Source organism: Macadamia integrifolia, chromosome 7 (genome assembly GCF_013358625.1).
Source record: "Macadamia integrifolia cultivar HAES 741 chromosome 7, SCU_Mint_v3, whole genome shotgun sequence".
Classification (NCBI taxonomy): domain Eukaryota; kingdom Viridiplantae; phylum Streptophyta; class Magnoliopsida; order Proteales; family Proteaceae; genus Macadamia; species Macadamia integrifolia.
The window spans coordinates 22,073,338-22,087,063 of NC_056563.1; the positions used below are offsets into that span (position 1 = coordinate 22,073,338).

General features: G+C 36.7%; 1 protein-coding gene across 1 annotated transcript; it reads left to right on the forward strand.

The window, feature by feature from the left end:
* The first annotated feature begins 346 nt into the window (after nucleotides 1-346).
* On the forward strand, nucleotides 347-13,256 carry LOC122084824 (ABC transporter C family member 3-like). Its single transcript, XM_042653248.1, has 13 exons — nucleotides 347-1,730; nucleotides 2,865-2,893; nucleotides 3,035-3,283; nucleotides 5,035-7,035; nucleotides 7,368-7,454; nucleotides 7,542-8,192; nucleotides 8,299-8,463; nucleotides 10,953-11,247; nucleotides 11,362-11,570; nucleotides 11,730-12,035; nucleotides 12,454-12,517; nucleotides 12,743-12,982; nucleotides 13,099-13,256. The coding sequence occupies exons 1-13, from the start codon at nucleotides 347-349 to the stop codon at nucleotides 13,197-13,199; spliced, it is 5,781 nt and encodes a 1,926-aa protein (XP_042509182.1). The 3' UTR covers nucleotides 13,200-13,256.
* Nucleotides 13,257-13,726: the final 470 nt, after the last annotated feature.

Below are 13,726 nucleotides of genomic sequence, written 5' to 3' on the forward strand. Positions count from 1 at the left end.
CTTGTGCAACACAAACATACAAAGCACATCAAGGTTGATCGGCATTTATTTAAAGAAGAAATTGACTCTTGCTACATCTGCACTCCTTTTATGAAGATAAGAGACCAATGGATATCTTCTCCAAAGGGATTAACTCTCTCCAGTTCAGTACCCTCTTGAGAAAGCTAGGCATGTATGACATTTATTCTCCAGTTTGAGGGGGAGTGTTGGAGTTCATGTAGTAAGGGTATTATGGGTACTTTGTTAAATAAGCTTGGCTCGTATTTTACATCTCTAGGTATTTTTATGTTAATGTGGGTGTATTGATAAAAAGTCTGATAAAAATCAATTCTCTAAGAAGTAATTCATGAAGATTCTGTATTGGAACATTCGGGGTGTTAGGAAGGCAGCAGGGTTGTGCGCTTTACGTCTACTGGTGAAGGAGCATGCCCCGGATGTGTTATGCTTGGCTGAACCCATGGTTCAGGTATGTAAATTTCCTGTTATTTTCTTTAGTCGGTTGGGGTATGCGGTGGATTTCATTCATAATTTTCGGGATGACAAAGTCCCAAATTTATGGATTATATGGAAGTTGGGGGTTTCGAGACCAGTTGTTGCAGGTATGTCTGATCAATATATATCAGTCATCTTTGATTGGCCAGGTAGTAAAGTGGGTATTTCTTTTGTACATGCAAGTTCTTTTAAAATTATGCGTAGGCAATTGTGGTTAGATTTGGAGTTGTCGATATCAGCTTTGGTTCCGTGGTCTGTGATGGGGGATTTCAATGCAACCCTGTTCTCGCATGAGAAAAGAGGTCCTGGTAAGTTTAATCTTGGATCAGCTGCTGAATTCCAGGCAATGGTTGATGCGTGTGAATTGCTTTCTATCCCTTCTCAGGGAAAGAAATTCACTTGGACTAATAATCGTCGAAGGGGTCATGCAGTTGCAGTGTTGGATCGGAGTTTTTGTAATGGGAAGTGGATAGATGTGTTTAGAAATGTGAAGCAGCGTGTTTTGTTGTCCTCGGTATCAGATCATGCCCCTTTAATTGTTGTCTCTGATGATGTTCAAAGACCTACAAATATCCCCTTTAGATTCCATAGCTTTTGGATGGAAAATGATCAATTTATCTCTGTGGTTGAGGAAGCTTGGAAAACTTCGATAGGGGGTAATCCAATTTTCGTTCTGGCACAAAAATTAAAGCAGGTCAAGGAGAATTTAAAGGTTTGGGCGAGGGCCAATTTTCCTAACCTGAATGATGAGGTCGATAAAGCAAAGCTGGAATTAAAGAAGGTTCAAGATATGATAGAGGTGGCTGGGATGAATGATGAATTATTTAACAGAGAGGCAGATGCAAAAACAGTATTATTGAAGGCCAACCAAATGTACGAGAAGTTGTGGGCTGAAAAAGCTAAACTGAGATGGATGAAAAATGGAGATTGTAACTCGAAGATTTTTCATCTCTCCGTGAAGCTAAGGAGGTTGAAAAATCAGATCACCTCCCTAAAAAAGGAAAATGGAACTTGGGTTTCAGACCAACAGGGAATATCATCTTATGTCTCTGATTTTTTTGAGAAATTTCATGAGGCTGATGAAATCACGGTTCATAATGACCTTCTTGATAATATTCCCAGAGTGTTGGAGGAGGAGGACGTGGCAGGATTGGAGAGTGTCCCGAGTGGGGAAGAAATAAAACAAGCTGTTTGGGATTTAGATCCTGTAAGCTCTCCAGGTCCTGATGGGTTCCCAGGTAGTTTCTTCAGGCGATGTTGGACTATTGTTGAGGGTGATTTTTGCAGGGCAGTGAAAAAATTCTTTGAGGAAGGGCGGCTTCCTAAAGGAATAAATAACTGCTTTATTTCCTTGATCCCCAAAGTTGAGGGGGCGGCCTCTCTAGATAGGTTTCGACCTATATGTATGGGGAATTTTTATTGCAAAGTGATATCAAAAATTCTATCTTCAAGATTACTTGTTGTTTTGCCTAAATTGATTTCGGAAGAGCAAGGCGCTTTCCAGCAGGGTAAAATAATTTCAGCAAATATCAGCCTCGCCTCAGAACTGTCAAATTTGATGCATTCTTCAGTTAGGGGTGGTGGAATGGGACTGAAGCTCGACGTTCAAAAGGCGTATGACTCTCTAGCTTGGGAATTCCTCTTTGCAGTTCTGTGCAAATTTGGGTTCTCATCTAGGTGGATTTCTTGGATTCACAACCTTCTTCTATCCTCCAGAGTATCAATTTTGGTGAACGGTGGCCCGGTGGGGTTCTTTGGGGTTGGTAGAGGTCTCCGACAAGGAGATCCTTTGTCTCCCTTTTTATTTATTCTGGCAGAAGAGGTTCTCTGTAGAGGTCTTAGAAGCATGGTTCAGAATGGTTTGATAAAGTCTCTTCCTGGGCCTCGAGGTGTGTTAACTCCCTCCCATTTATTGTTTGCTGATGACATTTTCATTTTCATTAATGCATCTGCTCAGTTTGTCAAAAATCTTAAGGCTTTTCTTGATAAATATCAGGCATTCTCTGGCCAGATATTTAATCTAGAAAAAAGTAGTTTGTTCTTTGGAAAGGTTGCCCCTCACAGGAAACATTTTATAAGTACTTTTATGGGAATCCAATCTGCAAGGCAGCCTACTAAATATTTAGGTGTGGAGCTCTTCAAGGGGAGAGTTCAACGGGACCACATGTTACCGCTGATGGATAAAATCAAGAAGAGGTTATCGGGATGGAAGGGTCGGATTCTCTCCATGGCTGGTAGGGTGGAGCTGGTTAAATCAGTGATTTCAAGCATCCCAATTCATAATTTCGGGATTTATTGGTGGCCAGGAAGCTCAATAAAATTAGTAGAAAAGTGGATGCGAAACTTCATATGGTCTGGTGACATGGAGACAGGGAAGAAGATTGTGGTGAAGTGGGATGAGGTATGTAAACCTACCAGGGAAGGCGGTCTTGGCATTAGGAGGTTGCGAGATGTTAATTTTGCATGCCTGTGCAAATTAGCATGGAAAATCAAACATGGAAATTCTCTAATGAGTGTTTTCTTTCGTGCCCGTTTTCTGAAGATTGATGGTTCGCTGAAAACTACCTACCTTTCCTCTTCGATATGGCCTGGTCTTAAAAAGGTGTGGCGGTGGGTACAGTCTCATGAGCAATGGACTGTTGGGAATGGTCAGAGGATAAATTTTTGGAAAGATAGCTGGCTGGGAAAGAAGTCTATTGAGGAGATGTATGGTTCGCAGTTAGATATCTTTGATTCGATGCAGGCAAAGGTTTCTGATTTCATTTGCCAAGATGAGTGGAATTTTCCCCAGGTGAGCTCTGAATTTTTTCAGAATATCTTTGATCAGGCCAAGGATATCATAATTTCAGATCTGGATGATATTTGTCATTGGGAATTAAATTCATCTGGAGTTTTTACAATAAAATCGGCTTGGGAAAAAGTAAGACGGGAATCGCCAAAGGTGGGGTGGTATTCATTGATTTGGAATTCTCATCTTCAGCCTCGCCAATCGGTGTTTGGATGGAGAATGTTGAAAAATAAGCTCACTACTGATGATAATGTGAAAAAGAGAGGGGTTCCATTGCCATCTCAGTGCACTCTCTGTGGCATAGCGGAAGAGTCAATAAATCATACCATGTATGAATGCTCTTTTGCAGTTTTCATGTGGCAGAAATTTTGTTGTTGTTTTGGGTTTAGGTGGCCTGGATTTGAAGGAGTTGAATGTTTGATAGCTTGGTGGAAAGATCAGGCCAAGAAGACCATCTTTAAAGGGGTGTGGCTGAAGGGTTTTGTTTTAATCCCTTACTTTACTTGGTTGGAGAGGAATGGAAGAAAATTCGAAGGAATCTCAAAATCAAAAGAGCATTGTTTTGGACAAGTAAAGAGAGAAATTAGCTGCCAAGAGCTGGTTCATTCAGGGGCAGCCATCTCAATTTCGGATCTTGTCACTGCAAGAAGATTGGGTATTTCAGGGGTGCGGAGAAGGCCTCGGGAAATCTTCACTATTTTCTGGTGCCCTCCTAATCCAGGTTGGATAAAAATCAATTCGGATGGTTGCTCTATTGGTAATCCAGGGAAGTATGGAGCAGGGGGAATCCTTCGCAATGAAAAGGCAGAGGTAGTGGCAAATTTCAGAAAATTTCTAGGAACTCGCACAAATTTTGAGGCTGAATTTTTAGCGCTTATGATAGGGATTGAATTAGCTAAGCAGCATAATGTGAAACGGCTCTGGATAGAATGTGATTCAGTTGCAGTTGTGAGTATTTTTCAGAAGAGGCAAAGTCCATGGATAGCTCGGCAAAGATGGATAAATTGTATTTCTTATTTGGAGGATGTGGAATGGAAAATAACGCATTGCTATAGGGAAGCAAATTCAGTGGCGGATTTTTTGTCAAAGTCAGCTGCTCGTTTTGAAGTGTCAGAGCCGATTTCAATTTGGCCAACTCTAGTTCAAATGGAATTAGACATGGATGCATCGGGTCGGCCTAGGTTCAGATTCACCTAGGAATTTCTTTTCTTTCCAGATTTTTTGTTTTTGGTGGAGTTGGGTAGTTGCGTAATTCTGCTGATGGCAATGCCGAAGGTGGAGTTTCTGCTTCTCCCTCTCTTCTTAGTGTGAGTGTTGGGTATTTCTCCCTTCCTCATCTGATGTACTATATTTCTTTTTTCTTCTTTTTCATTTTAATATACATGACTTTTTAGCGAAAAAAAGTAAATATCTGGATATTATTTTCACAGTATTCTCCAACCATTTTCCTACATGGGTTTTCTGCTTTTGCACACCTAATTCTATTATTAGTTTTACTCATATTATGGGTTTGCAAGAGACCCACAATAACCTTTGATAATTCAAAACCAATGTTGAAGAATACATACTTTTTATACTATTGGTTGGCCCTTATATCTTGCATGTTCTTGTCTTCCCATGATCTTCTCCTATGTGTGTTAAATTGCATCTCTGGGTTTAGAATTGGTTGGTCTAATCTAAAGACTGTTGCCCAATTGGATTTTTCATTTAAAACAGTCACTTGGTTTCTTATCTCTGCTTACTTGCACATCCAGTTTTCTCATTCAAGTGAGTGCAAGTTCCCCATTACGCTAAGGATTTGGTGGGCCTTCTACTTTCTAATGTCTAGTTCCTTTCTTGTTATACATCTTGGTTTGTATTGGAAACATTTTCAATTACCAATCTTGCTGTGGGTGTCTGATGCTATTTCAGTTATTGCTGGTTTGTCCATTTCTTATGTTGGGTTGTTTGGCAAGGGGCAAGAAGATGAAGATTTCCATCTTTTGGAGCCTCTTTTGAAAACTAGTTCCAATCAAAACAATGGTGATGAGAAACAAGAATCAAGTGTCGGTGAAGAGAGTATAACTCCTTATGCAAATGCCAATTTTCTTAGTATTTTTACTTTCTCTTGGATGGGTCCTTTGGTTGCACTCGGGTATGAAAAAACATTGGACCCTGAAGATGTCCCTCAACTTGCCAGTCATGATAGTGCCAATGCGGTCTTTTCTTGTTTTAGAAATAAAATTGAATTTGATGGTAACAACGATAGTATTGGTGGTCAGGTAAGCACACTCAAGCTAGTGAAGGCATTAATTCTCCTAACTTGGAAAGAAATTCTATGGACAGGCTTGTTGTCCATTGCATGCACATTGGCTTCTTATGTTGGACCATACCTTATTGTTGCCTTTTTTCAGTATCTAGACAGCTCTCAACAACTAAAAAATAAAGGTTATATGCTAGTGTTTATTTTCTTATTATCAAAGTTCATAAGGTGCTTTTCAGAGAGGCATTTGTTCTTTCAATTGCGGAAGATGGGAAATAGGGTCCGTGCTGCCTTGTTCGCAGCAATCTATAAGAAAAATCTTAGGCTCTCAAGCCAATCAAAACAAGGCCACACTAGTGGGGAGAACGTTAATTTGATGACCATTGATGTTGAAAGGACTGGATTTTTCAGTTGGTACTTGCATAATATATGGAGGGTGCCTGTTCAAGTTGTTCTAGCACTGTTTATATTGTACATAAACCTTGGCTTCGCTTCACTTGTAGCTTTTGTTGCCACAGTGATTTTGATGGTAGCAAATATTCCATTAGGAAAACTACAGGAGAAAATTCAGGGAGAATTGATGGATTCAAAGGATCGAAGGATGAAGGTGACATCAGAGGCTCTAAGGAATATGAGGATTCTCAAGCTTCAGGCTTGGGAGGTAAAATTCTTGGCTAAGATAATTGATCTTAGGAATTTTGAAACAAAATCGTTAAGGAAGTTTCTTTATACATCAGCTATGATTGCCTTTGTCTACTCGTCTACTCCCTTGTTTGTGTCTATGGTTACTTTTGGGTTCTGTGTGCATAGTGGAATTCGCTTAGACTCAGCAAAGATTATATCTGCACTTGCAACATTTGAAATGTTACAAGTGCCCATTAAAACTCTCCCAGACACAATTTCCATGGTAGTTCAGATTAAAGTCTCCCTTAACAGGATAACCTCATTCTTGTGTCTTAATGATCTTAATCAAAATATAGCTCATAATCTTCCAAGTGATAATGCTGAAGTCGCAATTGAAATAGTCAAGGGGAATTTCTCTTGGGACCTTTGTTCTCCTAATCCCACATTAAAAGATCTTAATTTCAGAGTGAACCATGGTATGAAAGTGGTAGTTTGTGGCTCTGTTGGATCAGGCAAGTCAAGCCTACTTTCATGCATATTGGGGGAAGTGCCGAAGGTATCTGGAACTGTTAAGTTAAAGGGGAAAAAGGCCTATGTTGCACAATCACCTTGGATACAGAGTGGCAAGATAATAGATAATATATTGTTTGGTAAGGAAATGGACAAGGAAAGGTACGAGATGATCCTGGAAGCATGTTCATTGAAGAAAGACTTAGAATTGTTCGACTTTGGAGATCAAACTATCATAGGGGAAAGGGGGATCAATCTGAGTGGTGGACAAAAACAAAGAATACAGATTGCACGTGCTTTGTACTATGATGCAGATATTTATCTACTTGATGATCCTTTTAGTGCCGTGGATGCTCATACCGGATCTCATCTATTTAAGGTAGTTACTTATTAAGCTCTACTTCCATAAATTTCCTTGATGAATTGATTTGAAGCTATACATCTAATTGCTTAAATCATAATTTTGTTCACCTCAAATTGGGGTCGATAAAAATATTTGTACGAAGAATGAAATCATGCTATCTAAACCAATAAGACAGGCAAACACATTATGTTGAGCAATACATGCTGTTGCGTAAAACCTATGGTTCAATGTTATTTATTATTATGAAAACTAATTTGCATTTATATGTACATCTATGTGGCTCTTTTGAGTAACCAAAAATTCTTTTTAAGTGCCTAAATGTGAACATTTGATCAACTTTTCTACAGGAGTGTTTGTTGGGAATTTTGGGTTCAAAGACAGTAATATATGTTACCCACCAAGTAGAGTTTTTCTCTTATGCAGATCTTATCCTGGTGAGAATATGCTAGCATTCTTTCCCTACTTCAAGTACTTCAACCTTGTTTGAAGGTGATTTGTTCTTACCTTTTTTTGTATGATAGGTGATGAGAGATGGAAAGATTATTCAAGCCGGGAAGTACGAAGAAATTCTTAGTTCAGGCACTGATTTTATGGAGTTAGTGGGTGCACAGAAGAAAGCTTTGGCAGAACTTAATTCCATCGAACATGACGCTGATTTAGATAATCTAATTAATGGAGAGAAAGATGGTAATATGTTATGGAGCGAGAAGTCTATTCAAGATAACGAGGTAAAAGAATCCAAAAACCACAAAACTGAAAAATTGGCTGGGCCAAAAGAGCAACTTGTCCAAGAAGAAAAGAGAGAAAAGGGTGGAGTTAGTCCTTCAGTCTACTGGAAGTATGTTACGGCTGCATATAAAGGAGCTTTTATACCATTGATACTACTAGCACAAATTCTTTTTGAGCTTCTCTTAATAGTCAGTAGTTACTGGATGGTGTTGGCTAATCCTGTTTCAGAGAATGTAAGACCTCATGTTAGAGGATCTACTCTCATCTTTATCTATATTGCTTTAACCCTTGGAGGCTCTCTTTGTTCACTTATAAGGTCCATGCTCATTGTAACTACTGGATACAAGACAGCCACTCTACTCTTCAACAAAATGCATTTGTGCATTTTTCGTGCTCCACTGTCATTTTTTGATTCAACTCCAAGTGGAAGGATTCTAAATCGGGTTAGTAAATATACTTATTTACACTTGGGATCAAAATGATATTGTTTAATCATTATAGAAGTTAATATAATTTTAAATTTTAAATAAACTCTACCTTTGTAAACAGACATCCATAGATCAAAGTGCAGTTGATACCATTATTCCACATAAATTTGAAGAACTTCTTATCTCAATCATAGGATTTCTTGGAACGATTGCAGTAATGTCACAGGTTGCATGGCCAATGTTGATAGTTTTTATTCCAATGACCATAGCATGCATTTGGTACCAGGTAATTTTGTAGCCACTTCCATTTCTCATTATTGAAAAGTTCAAATTAAGCTCAACATTATTTTCTTCATAGTTACGCCACAATACAAGTTGTTTCATGCTTTTTTTAGTAGAATTCAAAATTTGCTTTCTTCATAATATAATTGATTTAGTGGTGAATGCATGTATAGTTGGGTGTGAAAGTAGTGATTCAAACCTTAATATTTTTTTTGAATCTATAAATAATATATAAGAAATCCATTTTCCAGAACACACATTTTTATGTAAATTAGTACAAGGCAATAGTCTTTTTATTACCAAAATTGTTTGTGAAAAAAAAAAGACCAAAAAAGGCCAATGTTGTCGAAGTGTAAAGTTCACTTAAAGTTACATAGCTGCACTTTTTTGTTATACATAAAATATTTAGATACCTATAAATTAAAGTATAATATAGTTCACTGTTTTTTTTTTTCCTGCTAAGAGATCAATGGTGTTAAGAAGAAAATAGAAAGAAAAAATATAATACAACCTGGGACATCCCAAAAACGCCAACACAAATTTTAGAAAGCACCTTTACCTTTGGCAATGGCATTGCCATCGGCAGGAGAGCACTTCCCCACAAGAAAAATAACAAAAAAGCACTTAGAGAATCCATATCTTGGCCAACATTGATAATCCATCTTGAGTTCCATCAACATGTGAGATGTCCGTTCTACCATGGAGGAAGGAATTACCCTTTTCACTGCTAGCTTTGCAAGCCAATCTGCAATTGGATTACTTTCTCTGTAAGAATGAGAGTTTTCCACTCGATCAAACCTAAGAATGATCTGGATATTCACAGTCATAACTATAGCCACGGAATCATATTCAATCCATAATTGTATTGTTCACAGTTCTTTAGTAGCTAACAAGAAAGATAATAACTTAAGAAATAAAAAACATAATAATAAAGGGAATAAGATCCGCACATTGTTTGCGGACTCTTTCCCATTCTCTCACATAATGTGAGGGCCCAATGCATGTCTTTGTTTTATCTTTTCTTTTATATATTTTGAAAAAGTGTGATCCACAAAGATTAATACCTTATTTATTTATTTATTTTTTTAACCATTGTGGTGGTTGCGTGCAGATTCCTCCCACTCTTTCAGTGTGGGAAATCCTCTCCCAGTAACAAATTATTAAATAATGTTCCATTTTACACTAGTTAAATGATAAACCATTTAATAATTCTAAAATTTAATTAATTATTACTTTAAAATGATAAATTTGTAAATAAATATAAATTAATAATAATTCACATTGTTTAAATATTAAGGATTAAGGGAAAGAGTCCACTACAAAGCCTGGTCTTCGTGGCCTAACAATTTTGGGTCATATGGAGTGCTAATTTAGTCAGACGGACCATTTGATAATTGTTTCCCATTTGAATTAGTCATATGTCAAGCTTTTTGAACCCAATTTCCATTGTATGGCCTCGGATGTTTGGACTTTTACTCTTTTATTTTCAGTGGCTGAATTGAAGTTGCCTAAAGTTGTGAAAGTTGAATTCTCAACCAATCAAGACTCAAATTTGATAGATGGATAGGTGGTGATTTGAAGAACTCTCAAATCACCAGAGCCTTCAGGGAATTGCCATGTAAATAAAATATCTGAGCAATCAAGAGAAATTTATCTAAGTGGACCAACTAAGAACTGTTGCCACATTAATTACGAGTTATTTGAGACTTTTCCAATAGAAAAATCTTCTTCCTCCTTCCTTTTCATATTTTCTTCACACCCCTCATTCTTTCCTAAATGAAGCGTGTGGGATACGCTTTATGCTTAGCATACACTTAGCCTAAGTGAAGTGCTTGGATTGCACTTTCATGTTATCATTAAATTGCGCATTCATGTCCTTTTGGCAACAATGAATAAGGCCATAATGTCCATTCCATCGCTTGTATATTTAAATGTGACTAAATCCTGGATATGGATGCATACAATATTTAATGTATTTGAAAGTTTATTATATAATTATTTTCTTAGAAAAATAAGAACTAAGCAGATGCCACAAAATTTCAGATACAGCTACGTTCATGTTTCATTTAAGAATTTGAGGATGGAAATTTTGAGATGTGCTCAACATATAAAATAATGTTTATAATTCAATTAACATCTGATAAAATTAGAAAATAATAATCATTCAATAATTGAATTAAATAAAATAGAATAAAATATTTTCCTTTAGTTTCATCCCTGATGATGGACCGTGTGTAACTCTATCAACTATCCAAAAATAAAAATGTCAACTATCTACATGTAAGCAACTCAAATTTAAAAATCTCTCACAAAAAAAAAAATATATATATATATATATATATCATTCTCTAACAAACTATACATTATTCATTACACATTATTCTTATTATTATTATTATTATTATTATTATTATTATTATTATTATTATTATTATTATTATTATTTTGGTATACATTGTACCTAACTTCTTTTATTTGAACCTTGTCTTGTAGCAATACTATATATCTGTAGCACGAGAACTATCACGATTGGCTGGAGTATGTCAAGCTCCAATTACACAACATTTTGTTGAATCTAGTTTAGGTTCAACCACAATCAGGTGCTTCGATCAAGAAGATAGGTTTATGGACACAAACCTCAAGCTAGTGGATGGATATTTTCGGCCGAAATTTCATTTTTCTGGTGCAATAGAATGGTTATGCTTTCGCATGGATATATTAGCATCCATCACATATGCTGTCTTTTTGGTTTTCGTGATCTCAATGTCGAAGGAAGTACTTAGTCCTGGTAAACGTTGAACTTGAGATCTTATAAAATCATTATTTCAGGCACCCATGATGGTTATTTATATGAAAGCATATTTTTGAGTTTAATGTTTTTTTTTTTTTTAATCTCTTGAAGGTGTTGTGAGTTTAGGAGTCACATACGGGCTTGGTTTTAGTATGCATGGGGTCATTTGGGATCTATGCGGTCTTGAAAATAGCATCATATCTATTGAGAGAATATTGCAGTACACATCCATCCCTAGTGAATCCCCTTTGTTGGTGGAAGAAAACAAGCCAGGTCCTGAATGGCCATCACAAGGGAGAATTGATATTATTAATCTACAAGTAATTTCCCTATTCTAAGTTCCTCGAAGTCTTTTATCTCCATATTTGTTTTCTCGTCTTGTGGAATAGATTCTTTAAATTCTAATATTTGTGGACATTCTTCTTGCTCTTATGAAATTCTGCTAAGCTTCATGATTTGATTGTTTAATATGAATGTAGGTCCGGTATGCCCCACATCTTCCTCTTGTCTTGCGAGGTCTCACATGTACGTTTCCTGATGGGATCAAGATTGGTATTGTTGGGCGAACAGGAAGTGGAAAATCAACTCTCGTACAAGCACTTTTCCACATGCTTGAGCCTACTGCTGGTCAAATTTGGATAGATGGTATCAACATTTTCAAGATTGGCCTTCATAATTTGCGGTCAAGATTGAGCATCATCCCCCAAGATCCAATAATGTTTGAAGGGAGTCTAAGAAATAATCTTGACCCACTTGAAGATTACACTGATGAACAGATCTGGGAGGTGGGTTTTTTTCTTTTCTTCCTCCATTTGATGAATAGTCTTCAATCATTAACAAACATAAGATAGACAAATTTTCTTCTAAATTGAGGATTTGCGTGCAAAACAATCACATGCAATTGATTGGTTAGGACATATATCTCAAACTTCCTTTCTCGTGGTCATATTCTTTTTTTTTTTATTTAATTTTTTCAATTATTTAATTGGATGCATTGTATCATCTTTGGGGCTAAGTTTGGCTTAATGTATTCTCTTAGTTGGGACCTAGGAAGTGCAATGTGTTTATTGCCTTGTTTTAGATTCCACTTGCAACCCCTTGCTTGTTCATTTCATCTTTTGCTTAGCTCATTTTTAACAATCAAATCTATGTCAGCTTAATCAAGCAAAGTCATAAGTTGACATTGGCCTTTCATTGTCATAGGTTTTAGATAAATGCCAACTTGGTGATGAAGTTAGAAAAAAGGAAGGGAAGTTGGATTCTCCAGGTTGGTTCTTCTCATATTCACTATATACCAAATTTGCCAATTTCCATTTATCGATGCACAATCCTTTCAAAATCAAATTATTATTGTACAATATATCTAACTTCTAGTGCAAAACAACCCGCAATCTCAACTTTTTCCAAAAAAAAAAAAAAAAAGGTAGGGAAAGAGAAGCTTTTGAAATTGATATCCTAAATAGCTAACCTATTCATATGATGTTTGTCATAGTGACTGAGAATGGAGAGAATTGGAGCATGGGTCAAAGGCAACTAGTTTGTCTAGGACGGGTATTACTCAAGAGGAGTAAGGTGTTGGTCCTTGATGAAGCTACTGCGTCAATGGATTCTGCGACTGATTATCTAATTCAACGAACCATTAGGCAACACTTCTCAAAGTGCACTGTCATCACAATAGCACATAGGATCACATCAATCCTTGATATCGATATGGTCCTCCTCCTTGATAATGGTTAGTAGCAATCAATTAGTACACCATAAAAATGGGGTTCAATTGAATTTGGTATTATGTCTTCTCTTCTTTGGTGCTTGTCTAATCAGATTGACATGTTTTCTTGTATTAAGCAGGTCTCATACTAGAGTATGATTCCCCAGCCAAACTGCTAGAGATCAAGTCCTCATCATTTTCAAAGCTTGTTAGGGAATATACCCGAAGATGTAGCTCCTAGTTTTTGAAAGGATAGATGAGTAAGTTTTGAATTGTCAAATGTACATGTTTCATTAGACTGAGGTGCATTGATTTTTTGAATATGCCAAAAATATTTGTCCAAAGAAGACGATGGAGTTCATATATCAAGACTACATGTAATCATTTAGGTTGGCAATGGCATTGCCATTCATTTGCAGCATTGGAAGTAGAGGAGAAGATGAAGGGGAAATCTTTTTCTTCGTGCATTTTCAAAAATCTTACGAGAGGTTTTAGTAGTCTAACCCAGGTTTTAAGTATTTTATTATACCCATCGATACTAACCGATATGTATTGTATCTTTAAGGTACTGATATAAAATTGTACCCATACAATACCTAACAGAATGTACTGAACAGGTCGATACATGATCCGATATGCATGGTCAATACATGGCTGATAGCTATCGATGACCTCAATACTTTTTTTGCTTAAGGTCACCAAGAATAAATTATTAAAAGAAAGAATAGAGTACAGAGAGACCCACTTGGGTAAACTAAAAACAAAAAT

Bases quoted from the DNA above. Each gene is read 5' to 3' on its own strand.
- LOC122084824 (XM_042653248.1), top strand. From the start codon at position 347: ATGAAGATTCTGTATTGGAACATTCGGGGTGTTAGGAAGGCAGCAGGG. The intron at 11,248-11,361 runs GTAAACGTTGAA...AATCTCTTGAAG, and splicing joins GAAGGAAGTACTTAGTCCTG to GTGTTGTGAGTTTAGGAGTC. The intron at 12,518-12,742 runs GTTGGTTCTTCT...TGTTTGTCATAG, and splicing joins AGGGAAGTTGGATTCTCCAG to TGACTGAGAATGGAGAGAAT.